The sequence below is a fragment of the Perognathus longimembris genome, chromosome 20 (assembly GCF_023159225.1).
Source record: "Perognathus longimembris pacificus isolate PPM17 chromosome 20, ASM2315922v1, whole genome shotgun sequence".
NCBI lineage: Eukaryota > Metazoa > Chordata > Mammalia > Rodentia > Heteromyidae > Perognathus > Perognathus longimembris.
Window position 1 is genome coordinate 37969914 of NC_063180.1, and position 17145 is coordinate 37987058.

At 54.8% G+C, this 17145-nt stretch overlaps 1 protein-coding gene across 1 annotated transcript in view; it reads left to right on the top strand.

Moving 5' to 3' along the window:
• Lrrk1 (leucine rich repeat kinase 1) overlaps window positions 1-16557 on the top strand; it is a 71492-nt gene extending 54935 nt beyond the window's left edge. The window contains 9 exon segments of the mRNA XM_048369170.1: window positions 1429-1626; window positions 3242-3519; window positions 4902-5096; window positions 6350-6501; window positions 7427-7544; window positions 8567-8683; window positions 11308-12158; window positions 13061-13162; window positions 15093-16557. Of these exon segments, the coding sequence (XP_048225127.1) occupies window positions 1429-1626; window positions 3242-3519; window positions 4902-5096; window positions 6350-6501; window positions 7427-7544; window positions 8567-8683; window positions 11308-12158; window positions 13061-13162; window positions 15093-15267 (2186 nt within the window). The 3' untranslated portion in view covers window positions 15268-16557.
• The last annotated feature ends 588 nt before the right edge of the window (window positions 16558-17145 follow it).

Below are 17145 nucleotides of genomic sequence, written 5' to 3' on the forward strand. Positions count from 1 at the left end.
TCCCTTCCTCTCTCCCTCCCCCTCCCTCCCCCCTCCCCTACTCCCTCCCTCCCCCCTGCCTCCCCTCTCCCCTCCTTCCCCCTGCCTCCCTCCCCCTTCCTTCCTCCCTCTCTCCCTACCCTCCTGCCTCCCTCCCTTCTCCCCCTCCCTTCCTCCCTCCTTCCCCCTCTCTCCCCCCTCCCTTCCTCTCCTCCTCCCTCCCTCCTCCTCTCTCCCTCCCCCCTCCCTCTCTCCCTCCCCCCTCCCTCTCTCCCCTCTTCCCTCCCTCTTCCCTTCCTCTCTCCCTCCCCCTCCCTCCCCACTGCCTCCCCTCTCCCCTCCCTCCCCCACCTCCCTCCCCCTTCCTCCCTCCCCCTCTCCCTACCCTCCTGCCTCCCTCCCTTCTCCCTCCCCCTTCCTCCCTCCCCCTCCCTCCCCCTCTCCCTCCCTCCCTTCTTTCTGTGGTCCCGGCTTTGCATTTAGAGCCTTGTACACACTAAGCAAGCACTCTCCGCTTCAAGCCACGCCTCCAGCCCTCTTTCATTGGTGTTTTGTTTCTTTAGAGTTTCACGGTGATGGTCCAGGTCAGCCCCGGACCATGATCCTTTTGTGTGCACTTCCTTTGTGGCTGGCAGAATAGGGGCATGCCACTAGGCCCAGCTTTTTAATTGGTTAACATGGGGATCTCGTAAACGTTCTCTCTAAGCTGGCCTCCAACTTCAGTCCTCCCAATATCAGGCTCCCACGTAGCTGGGATTCTAGGCATGAGCCACTACACCTGTCATCATTATCATCATCATCGTTATTATTATTATTATTGATGTATGCGTTCTCTGCTCAAACCCCAAGCACCTTAGGAAAGTCCAGAGCCACGCCTGCCTGGGGGACAGTGGGTGAGGAGGGAGGGCAAGGCCAGCGTGGGCCCCCAGGGCAGTTCTGCTCTGTGCCAGGCATGGTGGGGGCACAGCTGGAACGGCAGGCCAGGGAAGGGTGCGAGGCAGTTCTTGGAGATGACCCACAGTCTAGTGACGAGTGCTAAGATCAGGAACCATCTTTGCCCTTTCTGCCTGCGCCGTGGCCAGGCCTGGCGTGGGGGGGGGGCATTCTGACTCTCGGGGCCTTTTGCTGGAAAGCTCCCCCTGCGCCACGTCTGTGAGACGCTTCCCTTCCGTTAACCGGAGCTAGGCTGCAAGTGGAGCTGTGGCTCCAGTGGCCGAGCACCCCGCCTTGAGCCCCAACGCTACAGGACAGTGGCCAGGCCCTAAGTTCAAGCCCCAGAACCTGCACAAAAATGAAAACAAAGGGGCTGGGAACGTGGCCTAGTGGCAAGAGTGCTGCATGCCTTGTATACAGGAAGCCTCCTGAGGCTGCCTGGCCCTGCCCCCCCCCCCCGCCCTGTCCTCTCTGGGTGGCAGACTGCTGTGTTCTCCCCCCCCCCACCACCACAAGACACCATGCTGAGGCACCTGCGGGCCACGGACGCCATGAAGAACTTCTCGGAGTTCCGGCAGGAGGCCAGCATGCTGCACGCCCTGCAGCACCCCTGCATCGTCTCGCTCATCGGCATCAGCATCCACCCGCTCTGCTTCGCCCTGGAGCTCGCCCCGCTCAGCAGCCTCAACACCGTGCTGCCCGAGAATGCCAGAGGTACCCGCCGTTCCAGAACCTTCTGCCAGGGAAGGCCGGCAGGACTTCACCACTCAGGACAGCCAGGATCCAAGGGGCTCCCTCCTGCCCCATCCACCGGCTGTCTTGGGTGCAGAGGCTGAGCCATGGGGTGTGGGGAAGGGGGGGGGGTCCCAGTCATGCCAGGACTTGCCCAGCCCCCCAGCGAGTGCCCTATCAGCTCCCAACATCAGTGACATCACAGATGGGCCCCAAAAGCTCATTCTAAGTCCTGGGCCCTTGCTTTAATCCGAGAAATTACTTGATTTACTTACCTGAAAAAAAGGGGTGGGGGGTGAAGGACGGTTCCCACCGGGGAGGGGGAGCCTCAAAAGAAGCAGATTCAGGTAGGCTCACGTGGCAGTGTCTGGCACCCATGCCCTCCAGCCGCAGAAGTAAATCACGGCCCTTCCCAGAATGCCCCTCGCTGCGGCCTTCGGCCGGACTCGGGCCTGGGGTCCGTTCTAGCCTACCTTGTGCTTCAGAGGAATTGAAAGAGAATTGACCTGGGGAAATGGGTCACTGGACTCCAAGTTGCTGCCCCAGGTAGCAGGGAGAAGTGCTGTTAAAATCAATCACTTCTCCCTCCATGGAAACGATTGAACCCAGGGCTTCCTGCATGCTAGGCAAGCGCACTACCCCTTGAGCCACGCCACCATCCCTATCTCTTTCCTTTTGCTTTAGTTATTTTTCAGATAGGTTCTTCTCATCCCTTTCTCCATCCCCCAAGCCTGGGACTGAGATTCTCCTACCTACACCTCCCATGTTTTGGGATCCAGACATAAGTGACTAAACCCAGCTTCGTTGTTAATGTGAGGCTCTTGATAACTTTTTATTGCCCAGGCTGGCCTTTGAACCTCAGTCCTTCCAATCTCCACCTTCTAAATTGCTGGGATTACAAGCGTATTACAAGCATACACCCTAGACAGATACCTTGCTAGGCAAACCTCACACGTGCTAGGCAAGCACTCTAGCAGTAGAGCCATGCCCTCATGGAGCTCACTGCTTGATCTCAGAACTCTTAAGAGGTTTGAATCTTTTCGATTAGGTCCTCACAGACAACTAGCAATTCTATCTTCAACACGATCTCCCTTAAGTAACGCAATCTCTGCCCTTTCTGGCATGGAGCATGGAGAATTGTGGAAATGTGTCCACTCACTGGAAAGTATTTGGGGCTGCTGTCAGCTTTCCATTGCTGTGGCAGAGTGCCTGAGGCAAAAGACTTATAAGAAGGAAAGGTTGATTTGGGCTCACGGTTTTGGCAGGAGCATATAGCAGAAAAAGGCTACTCATGTCGTGCATGATAGCCAGGAAGCAAAATGAGAGAGAGGAGGGACTGGGTCCCAATAACGGTTCAAGGCCACGCCCCCAGTGGCCTCACTTTCTTCCATTAGGCTCCACCCCTTAAAGGTTCCACTACTTCCTAATACTGACACAGGCAGGAGACTAATACTTTAAACACATGGGCCTTTGAGTGCCATACCAGATCCAAATTAGCAAGAAAGAATGGGAGATGTGTTGCTATAATGCTAATTTGATTTTATCACAATTGAAAGTTTGGTAAATTGGAATACTGACATTGCTTTTCCTTTGCAAGACGCTTCCTTTATGCCCCTGGGGCACATGCTTACTCAAAAAATAGCCTACCAGATTGCCTCGGGCCTGGCTTACTTGCACAAGAAGAATATCATCTTCTGCGACTTGAAGTCAGACAACATCCTGGTGTGGTCCCTGGACGTGAAGGAACACGTTAACATCAAGCTGTCTGACTATGGCATTTCACGGCAGTCATTTCACGAGGGAGCCCTGGGTGTGGAGGGCACTCCTGGCTACCAGGCCCCAGAGATCAGGCCTCGCATCGTGTATGATGAGAAGGTATCTATCTGCTCAGCTCATCTTCCCCCAGCCCAGCCCTGCAGAGCCCTAGCTCCCACCTGAAGCCAACTAAGCAGGAATGGTAGCACCGAAGCCTTCTGAGCACAACTTCCTCACACACCCATGCTTTCCCATCTCTTTTCTTTGCCAGTCCTAGGCCTTGGACTCAGGGCCTGAGCACTGTCCCTGGCTTCTTTTTTGCTCAAGGCTAGCACTCTGCCACTTGAGCCACAACACCACTTCTGGCCGTTTTCTATATATGTAGTGCTGGGGAATCGAACCCAGAGCTTCATGTATACAAGGCAAGCACTCTTGCTACTAGGCCATATTTGCAGCCCCTGCCATCTCTTTTGTGCTCAGGAATAGGGACAGTGCTTCTGTGTCTTGTCTACTTCTGACAAAGGTCGACCTTTCATTGGCTTTGGAAGTCACAAACATTGTGAGGGCTATGAACAGTTTAAGACAGAAATGGGTCTAGCTTGGGTTCCACTATAACATTTGATGAACCCAATGGGAATAGAAGATGGATGGATGGATGATGGATGGGTGGGAGGGATGATGGATAAAAGGACAGTAGATAGGCAGTCAGATGGATTGATGGGTAGATAGAAAGAAAAAAAAGCATGGGAAAATGAATGGGTAAGTGGACAGAATGTAGGTGGTCAGACAGGTGAATGAGTGATGGATGGATACCTGGATAAAACAGAGAGTTGAAGGGTGGATGGATGGATGGACAGATGGAAGAGTGTATAGGTCAATGTATGAACAGAAGAGCAAGTGGTCAGATACAGGGGTATGTGGATGGGTGGATGATAAAATGGACTTAAAAAACTGGGTAGAACAACTAGTCAAAGGGGATGGATGGCTAGAGAGATGGAAGGGAAGTATGGGTAGATAAGTGGACAGAAGGACAGGTAGTTGGATGGATGGGAAGATAATAAATGGATGGATAGATGAGTGGATGTATTATAAGCAGATGACTAGATAGAACACCTGGTCCAAAAAAATAGGTGGCTAGACTTATGGGAGAATAGATAAGTAGATAAATGAACAAAAGGAAAAGTAGTCATATAGATGAGTGGATAGGCAGATGAATGGATGGATAGATGATAAAATGGATGGATAAGTAGATAGGAAAATGTGTTCGAAGGCTGGATGGCTAGACAGATACAAGACTGGAGACATAAATGAACAGATGGATGGATGGGTGGATGGATAGATGAATGGATGGATGGATTGACCATGGTCCCCCTTTGGGCAAGGCTCCTGTTTCCTTACCTAGTTGTGTCTCTCTGTTCCCTCCACCCCAAAGTCAGCCTGCTAAAGCCACAGGGCCTTGGCAAGGGAGCAGGGGACCTGACTTGGCTCACTTCTATGCCCAGGTAGATATGTTCTCCTATGGAATGGTGCTGTACGAGTTACTGTCGGGACAGCGTCCCGCGCTGGGCCACCACCAACTTCAAATCGCCAAGAAGCTGTCCAAGGGCATCCGCCCAGTGCTGGGGCAGCCAGAGGAGGTGCAGTTCCATCGCCTGCAGGCACTCATGATGGAGTGCTGGGACACAAAGCCTGAGAAGGTACCTGGGCTGGAGGCTGTGTGTGTGCACATGCACGTGCACATATGGGGGTGTGCGTGCATGTATTTGCATACATGTATCGTGTGTTTATGCACATGTGTGCATGTACTCCTACCCCTGACTAAGAACAACTGGTCAACCTCTGCTCACCTCGTCTAGACAGAGAATGGCTGCCCCTACCATAGCCAGTGCCGTTGCCTTTGTGTGTGATTCTCAGGAAAAGTGAACTGCTTTTCTTTACCAACTTTGGCATCACTTCATCAAGCAGATGAAGTAAAGGCTGGGTAGCCTTCCACTTGGGACTAGAATTTCTGACTTCTGTTTTTCAGATTTTAGAATAGCAGCTAGTTTAGCTGCTGAAAACCAAAAATCTGAAATGTTCTGAAGGCTGACATATTCATATGTACCTTTCTAGCAAGTGTCCCTGTGCAAGAACAAGAGAATGTCTCTTTAAGACAATGGGGGAAGGGTTTGGAGGTGTGGCTCAGCTGGTAGAGCACCAACAATGAGCAAAATGTCAAGTACCAAGTTCCAGAACCTGTCTTGCAACAAGAAAAAGAAAAGAAAAGAGAGAGAGAGAGAGAGAGAGAGAGAGAGAGAGAGAGAGAGAGAGAGAAAACAATTGGGAAAAATTTGTGCATAAAGCAAGGGTTATGTAATAGTGTTAAGGCTCCTCTGTTTGGGAGCAGCCCATCATTTCATGGTTAACTTATTTATCAGTCAGGTACCTGTGGCTCATGTCTGTAATCCTAGATGTTCAGGACTTGGCAGGAAAGTTCATTAAACTCTTACCTCCAATTAACCACAAGAAAATCGGAAGTGGTACTGTGGGCTCAAGTGGTAGAGTGCCAATCTTGAGTAAAAAAAAAAGCTAAGGGACAGTGCCCAGGCCTTGAGTTCAAGTCTATACATAAAAACAAACAACAAAAAAAAACCTTATCAAGTCAGATAGTTTAATGTCTTGGGAAGAAATAGGGTCTGAGATAAAAAAATCTTTGCCACAGAATGTTTGGGCTTGGGGTGGAATCCTTGGGTAAAGGCTAGGCTGACCAGCCAGGCTCAGGCCCAGGGCCCTGAATGGGTTTGGGGTTTGGGGTTCTTTTGGTCAAAAGTCCTTCCGGCCTCTTATTAGGGTCTGGCCCTGAGAGAGCCAGTTTTCCATGCTTCTTCCCTCTGTGTTGAGACAGCTGATGTCAGGTTCGAAACCAGCACAGGTATCTTAGCCCAGCGCCGTCCCTCCCTCCCTCCCACAGCGCCCGCTGGCCCTGTCCGTGGTGAGTCAGATGAAGGACCCCACCTTCGCCACCTTCAAGTACCTGCTGCCCTGCGGGACGCAGACAGCCTTCTTCTCATCCCAGGGCCAGGAGTACACCGTGGTGCTCTGGGATGGAAAAGAAGAGTCCAGGTGACCACCCCAGGCCTGCCCTACCCACCCTGCTCCACCATGCTGGTATCTGGGGTGGAATTAGGAACAGAAAACCTTGGATGACCTCAGAGCCGCCGGCTCACTCCTGTAACCGTAGCTACTCAGGAGGCTGAGATCCGGAAGGTGGCCGTTCAAAGCCAGTCTAAGCAGATAAGTCCTTTTGAAACAAGACCTTATTTCCAATGATCCAGCAAAAAGCTAGACTGCAGGCATGACTCAAGTGGTAGAATGCCAGCCAAGCACATGTGATGTCCCCACCCCACCTGCTTTTTAAAATGGTTAACATGAAGGTGATGTACAGAGGGGCTACAGTTACCTAAGTCAGGTAATGAGTACATTTCTTTTTGGACAATGTGAGGTCCCTTTTGTTGCATCTCTTTTCTTTTTTTGTTGGTACCAGGGCTTGAACTCAGGAGCCTCACAGTCACCAAAGGAAAAGATGCTTTTTTTTTTTTTTTGTCAGTCATGGGACTTGAACTCAAGGCCTAGGCACTGTCCCTGAGCTCTTCAGCTCAAGGCTAGCGCTCTACCACATTGAGCCGCAGCACCACTTCCGGTTTTCTGGTGGTTCATTGGAGAGAAGAGTCTCACGGACTTTCTTGCCCAGGCTGGCTTTGAACTGTGGTCCTCAGATCTCAGCCTCCTGAGTAGCTCGGAGGACAGGTGTGAGCCACCAGTGTCCATCAAGATGCTTTTGTCCCCAGTGGAATTCCTTTCTCTATGTGCAAAATGCACTGGCTTCCAGCAGGCAGCACCGAGCTGTGCTGGGTGCTTGAGGATGACCGGAAATGGTGCTTGACTCAGAACACAACAAGGTGCTGCTTGAGGGCTGCCACCCCGGTCCTCCTCCGAGACCTCTCCCCCAGGCCCAGGGAGGAGGCTGACCTCAGGATCCTTACTGCAGGAATTACACCGTGGTGAACACAGAGAAGGGCCTTCTAGAAGTGCAGAGGATGCCCTGCCCCGGCATGAAGCTGAGCTGTCAGCTCAAGGTCCAGAACACTCTATGGACAGCCACTGAGGTAACAGCTGACCGCTGACCCCTACGGGGGGGGGTGTCCACCAGGGAGTGGCCCTCGGGGGGCTGGATCTGTATAACTACAGGGTGTCCAGTTCAGCCTGCCTCTCAAACCATCCTGGGCAATCCCCCAAACAGTCATCAGCCTGGCGAGGCAGTGACAGGGAGCCTGGGACACTCAGCGTCCCCCATTCCGGGCTCTGACCTTCAGTGGCGGGCAGCTGAGATTCAGGGCTAGGCGAGGCAGGAGGTTCTCCAAGGACAGGAACCCCATGGGCTGGTGCTGCTAGGCCTCAGTTTCCTTGAACTCAAGTTTCCTGAAACTCAATATATATTTAAACTATGCTTCTAAAGTATCACCTAGAAAGATGGCCTCAATCTCTCTCCCCTGTCCATAACGTCTGAGTAATTTAATTCCTCTCTGGATGTCTCAGAAGACAGTTTCTTGCCTCTTCTCTCCTCTCTCTCTCTCTCTCTCTCTCTCTCTCTCTCTCTCTCTCTCTCTCTGTGTGTGTGTGTGTGTGTGTGTGTGTGTGTGTGTGTGTGTGTATGTGCGCGTGCTACCACTGGGGCTTGAACTCAGAGCCTGGATGCTATCCCTTAGCTTTTTCACTCAAGGCTAGCACTTCACCCCTTGAGCCACAGCTCCACTTCTGGGTGGCTTTTTGGTGATTAATTGGAGATAAGGGTCTCAGAGTTTCCTGCCTGGGCTGGCTTTGAACCACGATCCTCAGATCTCAGCCTCCTGGGTTTGCTACCATTACAGGCGTGAGCCACCAGCGTCCAACTTAGTTTTATTTTTGACATAAGGTCTCAGGCTACTTTTGCTGGAACTACCCTCAGACTTCCATCCTCCCACCTTCACCTCCCAGGTTGCTGGGATTGCAGGCATGCAGCACCATACCCAGCCCCTTCTTCCATGTTACTATTTGAGGCACAAAAGGGGCCCCTCGTCTGTGTGCACCCCAGTAGGAGCGCCAGCCACTGTCTCCCCTGTCCTTCTAATGGGTTGTTCTGGCTCTGCAGGATCAGAAAATCTACATTTATAGCCTCAAAGGCATGTGCCCACTTAGCACGCCCCAGCAAGCCTTGGACACACCAGCCATTGTCACCTGCTTCCTGGCGGTACCTGTCATTAATAAGGTGAGGTGGGGGAGTTGGGGTGCAGATTTCTGAACCCCTCTTTCCCTGTTTGCAAGTTGCACAGGGCTGGGGACAGAAGGGCCATGCCCCCTTGGAGGGTTAAGTGGACACTTCCTGCTGGGAGCAAACAGCACAGCCCCCACTCCACTCCCAGCATGCACTAGTGCCCTCAAGGTAGCTGAGTGGAATCTCAGCCTCCACCTCCCACCCCCCAGCCCCTCTGTCCCAGGCCCTGCCAGGGCCCAGCTCTGACCAACAGGGCAGTGAGCATCTCCTCCTTTACCCCTGCCTCCTCTCACGGGCTCATTGTCAAGATCTCAGCCCTTCCAGGCCTAGCAGACTTCCTTTCTCGGCCTCTGGTGCTGGCCACACAAGTGTCCCCAACATGGAGTGTCCCCAATGTGGGCCCCATCTCACCTCACAAGCGGGCCACTCCCTGATCTGAGGCCTTAACATGGGCCTCCACTTGCCCACACACACACACACACACACACACACACACACACACACACACACACACACACACACACGGTTCTCAGGATTAAAGGCCATAACCACTGCCCATTTTCCTAGGTTTGCTGACTGGATCCTGGCCCCAGGTTGTGCTCAGGGCCCTGGCTCTGCCTGCCTGCCTGTGGGTTTGTTCCAGCAGCAGGCATACTAGGTGTGTTATAGTGTGTTGACTCTCCCCGCCCCCCCCCACGCCTGCCACTGACACGTGCTCATCTCTAAAATAAGAATAATGCGAGGTCATGAGCTAGCACTCTCGGCTGGACATAGCCAGAGCTTTAGGTGGATGCATGTGTAGTTTGCTGCAAGCATTCATAAGATCTTGATGGTCAGGTGTGGCAGCTCACGCCTGGAATCCTAGCTACTCGGGAGGCTGAGATCTGAGGATCATGATTCAAAGCAGCAAAGTCGATGAGATTCTTATCTCCAATGAAGCACCAAAGAGCTGGAAGTAGAGTTGTGGCTCAAGTAGTAGAGCACCACCATCCTTGAGTAAAAAAAGCTTAGGGACATTGCCCAGGCCTTGAGAGTTCAAGATCTACACACACACACACACACACACACACACACACACAGACCTTGGCACAAAACACCCGAGCTCTTCTCTCCGTTCTGCTCCAGTTTCATCCCTTTTTAATAAAAAGAAAACACAGCACAGGTATGAAACGAACCTTAGAGCCATTGAGGACTCTCCAGTGGGGCCGGGCAGCGGGGACCGGCCTGCACCGGAGTGCGGGTTGGGGGAGCTCACAAAGCGGTATTGAAGGATATCGCATCACCGCCAGTGCCCCGAGCCAGGGCACCACCTCCCGCAGGACAGGGGAGGGGGGAATAAAGCTGGCTCTGTGCAGGGGCTCCTGAACTCCCTTCCACCCCTCCTGCCGGACAGACCCCTGCATGTTTGCACTCACAGACTAAGACCTGCAGGCCGGGTGGACACAGAGCTCCAGAGAGAGACTCCAGGCCTGCTTGCCTAGGCTGCTTTCTGAAGGTGGAGTGTGTAGGTGTGCGCATGCGTGCATGGGTGTGTGCATATCTGCCACTACTGGGGCTTGAATTCAGGGACTGGGCACTGTCCCTGAGCTTTTTGTGCTCAAGGCCAATGGCTCTACCGTTTGAACCACAGCTCCACTTCTGGCTTTTTGGTGGTTCGGTGAGGATAAGAGTCTTACAGACTTTCTTGTCCCAGACTGGCTTCGAACCGAGATCCTCAGATCCCAGCCTCCTTGAGTAGCTAGGATGACAGATGTGAGCCACCAGAACCTGGCCTGGAGATGGATTCTGATTACCTTTCTTAGCATGTCCTGTCCTGACGGTTGTGTTATTAAGCTCCACAGCCAAACCCGGACCCTGCTCGGTCCTGACTCAAGCTTTGTGTTGCCAAGCTTTTCCCACCCCGATGAAGCTTTCTGTTCGCACTCCGCTCTACGCCCTGCCTGGGGCCGTGTAGGGCAGTAGAGTGCTTGCCTGGCATGCATGAAGCCCTGGGTTCGATTCCTCAGGACCACACAGACAGAATAAAGCTGGAAGTGATGCTGTGGTTCAAGTGGTAGAGTGCTAGCCTTGAGCAAAAGAAGCCCAGGCCCTGAGTTCAAGTCCCAGTACTGGCACAAAACAACAAAGCAGAATAGATGTCACCCAAGAGATAGCTACAAAAGAGGGTCGAGCTCAAGTGATTCCTTTTGGAATGAGTTCCACAGACACCAATCGTCCACTTGAAGAAAAACTTCTGGGGGCCCCAGGGCCACAGAAAGGTGCCCTTCCTCAGGCCAGGGCTAGTGACAAGAGGACAGTGCAGGGCACCGAGTCCTGCCCCCTGCTTTTTGGAGCACGCCACCTCATGGGGACCATGAGGACACCGATGGATACCGATGCAGTCACGGCGGGGGCGAAGGCAGCCACGCCCCTTCTTGGTGCTGTGGGGGGGGGGGGCGGCGCTCCCCACCCCTCACCTTGAATCTAGAGGACGGGGCGGCCCTGGCTGGGTGGATGACATCTCTTGGCGCCGGCTTGGGGGGGGGGTGCTCAGGCTGGGGACATGACGAGGATGTGTCTGGCACCGGCTGTCACCCCCGCTGCCCCCCCCCCGCCGTGACTCAGTTTCTCCCCCACAGAACTCCCTCCTGGTGCTGGCAGGCCTGGCGGACGGCCTGGTGGCGGCGTTTCCCGTGGCTCGGGGCGCCCCGCAGGACAGCTGCTCCTACCTGTGCTCCCACACAGCCAACCGGGCCAAGTTCCGCATCGCCGACGCCGACGCCCGGCAGAACCCATACCCGGTGAGCGCCATGGAAGTGGCCAACAGCGGCTCCGAGGTGTGGTACAGCAACGGGCCCGGCCTGCTGGTCATCGACTGTGGGACGCTGGCCATCCACCGGCGGCTGGAGCCCTACGCCGCCCCCTCGGTGGTCGCCGCCATGGCCTGCGGCTCCGACTGCCACGGGGAGGAGGTGGTCTGGTGCCTGGACGACAGGGCCAACGCCTTGGTGATGTACCACGCGGCCACCTACCGCCTGTGCGCGCAGTACTTCTGCGGGGACCCCAGTCCCCTGCGGGACGTGTTTCCCGTGCAGCGGATCGGCGCAGGGTCCCCAGGGGGCCGCACCCCCAGCCCCAAGGACACCCAGGGGGACCCCATTGCCGACGTGAGCATCATCTACAGCAAGGACTTGGGGACCCAGATCCTGAGCCATCAGGACTCGCTGACCGACTACTGCTCCATGTCCTCCTATTCCTCGTCCCCGCCCCACCGGGCCACCCCAGCCCCCTCCAGCCACCCCGGCTCCCCCGCCGGCGGCTCCAGCGTGCCCTTCTCCACCGACCGCGAGGACTCCGACCGGATGCCGGAGCCCGGTGGCATCTGCGATCGACCCGACCCGGACCTCAGCCCCCTGGACGGGGAGACCTTCAGCCAGCACCTCCAGGCCGTGAAGGTTTTGGCTGTGCGAGACCTCATTTGGGTCCCCAGGTGAGTTTCCTGGCCGTCTATAGCCAGCCACAGGAGCTGAGGGGGTCCTTGTGGGTCACATGCAAGCCGGGCGCTAGTGCTCACGCCTGGACTCCTAGCGGCTCGGGAGGCCCAGACCGGAGGATCACAGTTCACGGTTCCAGACTGAGCAGGAAAGTCTGTGAGATACTTAAACTCGAATGAATTACCAAAAGCTGAAAGTGGAGCTGTGGTTCAAGTAGTAAAGCACCAGTCTTGAGTTTTGAAAAGGCTCAGGGACAGCACCAAGGACTTGAGTTCAAGCCCCAAGACCAGCACACCCCCCTCCAAAAAAAAGAAAAGATAACACGCAAACAGATCAGGAGCTGGGTCTGCTCCATTTGTGCCCTCAATTTTGGACTCAGGAGTGATTTGTTTTTTGTCAGTCATGGGGTTTGAACTCAGGGCTTGGATGCTGTCTCCGAGCTTTTGTGCTCAAGGCTACCGCTCTGCCATTTGGAGCCACGGCTGCACTTCTGGTTTTCTGGGGGTTAAATGGAGATAAGACGCTCACAGACTTTATTGATTGGGCTGGCCTCAAACCACGATCCTCAGATCTCCACCTCCTGAGTAGCTAGGATGACAGGCGTGAACCACCCGCGCCCGGCTTTCATGAGTGATCTTTGCGGCAAATCTCAGATCTGGCCCGGGGAAACCCATATGCCCACCCGAGAGCTTAATGTGTCACGGAGGGAAGGCTCACCGTCACCTTGGCATTGGGCTCCTAGCCAGGAAGGTCACCGCCTGCCTCCTCTGTTCTCTGCAAACTCAGTCTGTAGTGGAACTCGCATGTGCGTGGCCTATCAAAGACACCCGTGTCCATTCCACCAGGGTGCAGCCGGCCCTCCACCCGTCACTCCCCCTTCTCCATGTTGCTTCCTTAGGCGAGGCGGTGACATCATTGTCATCGGCATGGAGAAGGAGTCCGGTGCCCAGCGGGGCCGCGTCATCGCCGTTTTGAAAGCCCGCGAGTTGACCCCATATGGGTAAGCTGGGGGGAGCCGCTCCTGCGGGGCCCAGAGGAGCAACCTGGAAGCCCTCAGGACCCTGACAGCCCGGGAGCCCAAACAATACCCTCGAGAGGGTGGCCATCAGGGAAAGCCCCAACAAGGTGTGGCTTCCTCCAGGCAGGTCCTAGGGGGCTCAGCCAATACCAGCTACACCAGGCATCTGGCCAAGGTGCCCAGCCCCTGGGCTGTCCATGGACCAAGTGTCCTGTAGAGGGCGCTCTGCGAGGCAAAGCCCAGCGGAAACCTGGAGGTCATTCGTGGTCCTAGCAAGAGGGAGAGCCCTTCAGGGGTGACCCAGCTTCTACACAGCTGCAGATAGGGTCACGTGACACAGGTACACCCACACACACACCCCTGGGTGGGTAATCTGGGCAGGATGGCCGGTCCAGGATGCGGCCTAGGTGGCTGGGGAGACCAGTGCCAGGAATAAGCTCCGGGATGCTCCTGAGCCCCGGCTGAGTTTATGGCTGGCTGCCTGGAGCCGGAGGGGTTCCTGGCTTGCAGGTCAGGCTGGCTGGGCTCAAGTGAGTCTGCAGAGCCCCAAACATACGACCTGCTTCCTCTCCCGTGGTCCAGCCTACTGGTGAGGCTTCATTTTCCAGTTTGGGTTTGTTTGTTTGGTTGGTTGGTTGGTGGTGGTTGTTGTTTTGGTCATGGGGCTTGGACTCATGGGCTTTCCTACCCGGGGCTGGCTTTGAACCGTGAGCCTCAGATCTCAGCCTCTTGAGTAGCTAGGATGACAGGCGTGAGCCAGCAGTGCCCGGCACTGCTGAAGCTTTCTAAAGCCTCACAGAGGGCCGGCCAAGGACCTCTGAACAAGTTCACGAGCATCGTCTGGAACAGATTCTTTGTCTTTTGTTGTTGTTGTTGTTGTTGTTGCCAGTCCTGGGGCTTGAACTCAGGGCCTGGCCACTATCCCTGAGCTTCTTTTGCTCAAGGCTAGCGCTCTCCCACTTGAGTGGCACTTCCGGCCTTTTCTGTTTATACGGTACTGAGGAATTGAACCCCAGGATTCATGCATGCTAGGCAAGCCCTCTGCCACTAAGCCACCTTCCCAGCCCCTGGAACAGACTCCCTGAAGGCCAGGTTTCAGCTCGTCCATTCCCTTGCTTCCCTTGCCTCGCTGGGGAAACACAGTCGCTCCATTAGACAGCGAAGCCTCCGGGCTGCAGCCCGCACCCGCGCTGCCTGCATTTTTCTCGAGGCTGTGGACTGGCTCGTGTGATCGTCCGGCACAGCCTGAGGCCAGAACAGGTGGCTCCTTGCAGCCTCGGCGCCCTGACCATGTCGCTGCCAGGCCAGTGACCCGTTCCAGGCACAGACTAGCGGCATCTCCTCTCTCTGTGCCCGCGGTGTGCCCTGCCAGATACCCACAGCATCCAAAGGCCTCCGACCCCCAGTGACCTGGCCAGGTAGTGCTTTTCGGCTCCCACCTGGGGTTATTCTCCCTGTAGCCAGTGTGCCTGACCCCTGGCAAAACCTGACTTTGGGGAATAAAGAGAAAACAAAAGCAGAAGAGCCACGTGCTGGTGAGCACGCCTGCAATCCCAGCCACTGAGGAAGCTGAGATCTGAGGAGCAGAGTTCCAAGGCAGCCTGGGCAGGAAAGTCCGTGAGACTCTTATCTCCAGTGAGCCATCAAAGACTGGAGGTGGCGCTGTGGGTCGAGGGAGCCGAAAAGCCACGTGGGAAAAGAAAGGAGGCCCTGAGTTCAAGCCCCAGTGCAGACACCACACACACACACACACACACACACACACACACACACACACACACACACACACACGAACCAGGTAACAATGAAGGGGCGTCCAAGGCCAGGATACTTAGCTTTTCCGACGTGCAGCCCCGACACGGTGGGGATCCCCTATGTTCTCTCAGACCACCCCCCCCCTTTTTCTCCACAGGGCGCTCGTGGATGCGGCTGTGATCTCAAAGGAAACAGTGGTGTGCTGCTTCGAGAACGAGGCTAGCGAGCGGTGCCTGGCTGTCTGGAGGGGCTGGGGGGGCAGGGAGTTTGACATTTTCTACCAGTCCTATGAGGAGCTGGGCAGGCTTGAGGCGACGCGCAAGAGAAGGTAATTCGTGCAGCTAGACCTTCAGAAGGACTCCCTGAACCCGGGGCTGGCCCCCAGCCATGCTGCTACAAGCCCTGGAAAGAACCAGAAAGATGGATCGAGTTCTTTCCTGAACCCCAGCTGCTCAAAAGGGCTGGGTTGTGACGGCTGGCGGGGTTGGGGCGTTCTCAGATTCTGCGGGACGGAATAATCTGAATGCCTGTGTCCCTGCTGTTGGCTTTACAACAGGGCTGGTCAGGGGGAGCTGCCTGTCCTCCTCTGTGGGTTTCCGGGGGGGGGGGGCAGGAGAGGGGGTTTCCCCCACCCACCCCACCCCTGGGTCTTTCTAGCATAATGGGCCTGCCCCCTTTCCATCTTAAGCCTCAGATGGAATTACACTAGAGACTTCCAGTTGGGGAACAGATCGGGGCAGGGTAAATGGAAGGTTGTGACCCCGACACTCCCCCCCCCACCCCTAGAATCACAGACTCAGAACATTTCACAAGCCCCCCGAGTGCCTGGAGCGGGGGGCCCAGCTTGGGTAAGCTGAGATCAGGTGTCTCCCCCTTCAGAAAAGGCTCAGTGTGAGAATCTCCTAGAAGGATCTTGAGCCAGAAGCGGGGCGCAATCTGGGCCGGGGATTTGGGGGGGGGGGGATGAATGAGTTCCTTTAAGAGCGATCCGGAAAGCCCCGCTCAAGGCAGCCGCTCGCCTTACATTCTTCTCCTCCGACAAAAGGAAGGAGAAACCCAAACCGCGGGGCTGGAGAAAGGGCCTGTGTTCCTGGCTCGGTCAAATACACGCCGTCACAGTTCGTCGCCGTTGGAGCACAAGCCCTGTTTGTTTGTACATCATAATCTTGTTTATCGCTTTCACAAATTAAGTAATATCTCGGTGGTTTAGGCCTCTGGTTGGGAAAGCTCACCGTCTGTCCAGAGACTTAAACCAAATTATGGATGTTGCTAAACATGAACGGTCCATATGGACAGCAGGCTCTGAAAAGTGAAATTGTTAGCAGGGATGTATGGCTACACAGAGGGTGTTTTTATAAATTATGGGTGCGCACACGCATGTCTTTGCCAAGATTTAGCCATCTGACTCTGCTTTGCCCAGAAAACAAGTTCACCTTGAGATCCTGCCACAGCTCGTGTTGAAATCACACTTGTCTAACAACAAACCTATGATTCTCTGCTGGGCACCGTGGCTCACGCCTGTAATCCTAGCCACTCAGGATGCTGAGATCTTCAGGATAGCGGTTTGAAGCCAGCCCAGGCAGGAAAAAGGCATGAGACTCTTCTCTCCAATGAACCACCGGAAACACTAGAAGTGGAGTGGTGGCTCAAGTGGCAGAGCATCAGCACTGAATAAAAAAGCGAAGGGTGTGAGTTCAAGCCCCAGTACTAGCACTAATAAAAAAATTTTTAAAAAAAATAATGAACTTATGATTCCCTAGTATGTGCTGGCACAGATGTAAGTCCTTTTATCTGCAAATAAACAGAACCTCAAGGATAAGATTGTGGCGTCTGTCTGTCCAGTCCTATGACAATAGTACGGACCCCTGTCCAGGGCAGGGCAGGCTAGGAGCCTGTTTGCTGTGTGTAACAATTTCTATGTGCGGAGGCAGCTGCCCTGTCAGCCACGGGCCTAGAAAAGCAAGTTCTCCACTTGCTTGGGTCTGTACCTGCTGCTGCCTTCCCCAGCTTCCGCCTATCCTGGTCCCCACCCTGGCCCTAGGGGTCCCCTTTCCCCCCTCTTCCCTCCCTAATATCCAGTCAACCTCAAGTCCAAATCAGGCCTGGCCAGCCCCTACCTCAAGGCCTGCAGCCTATGTCCTCAAACAGAGTGCTTTGCTTGAAGACCTGAGGACGGAGGTTCAAAGCCAGCCAGGGAAGAAAAAGTCCTC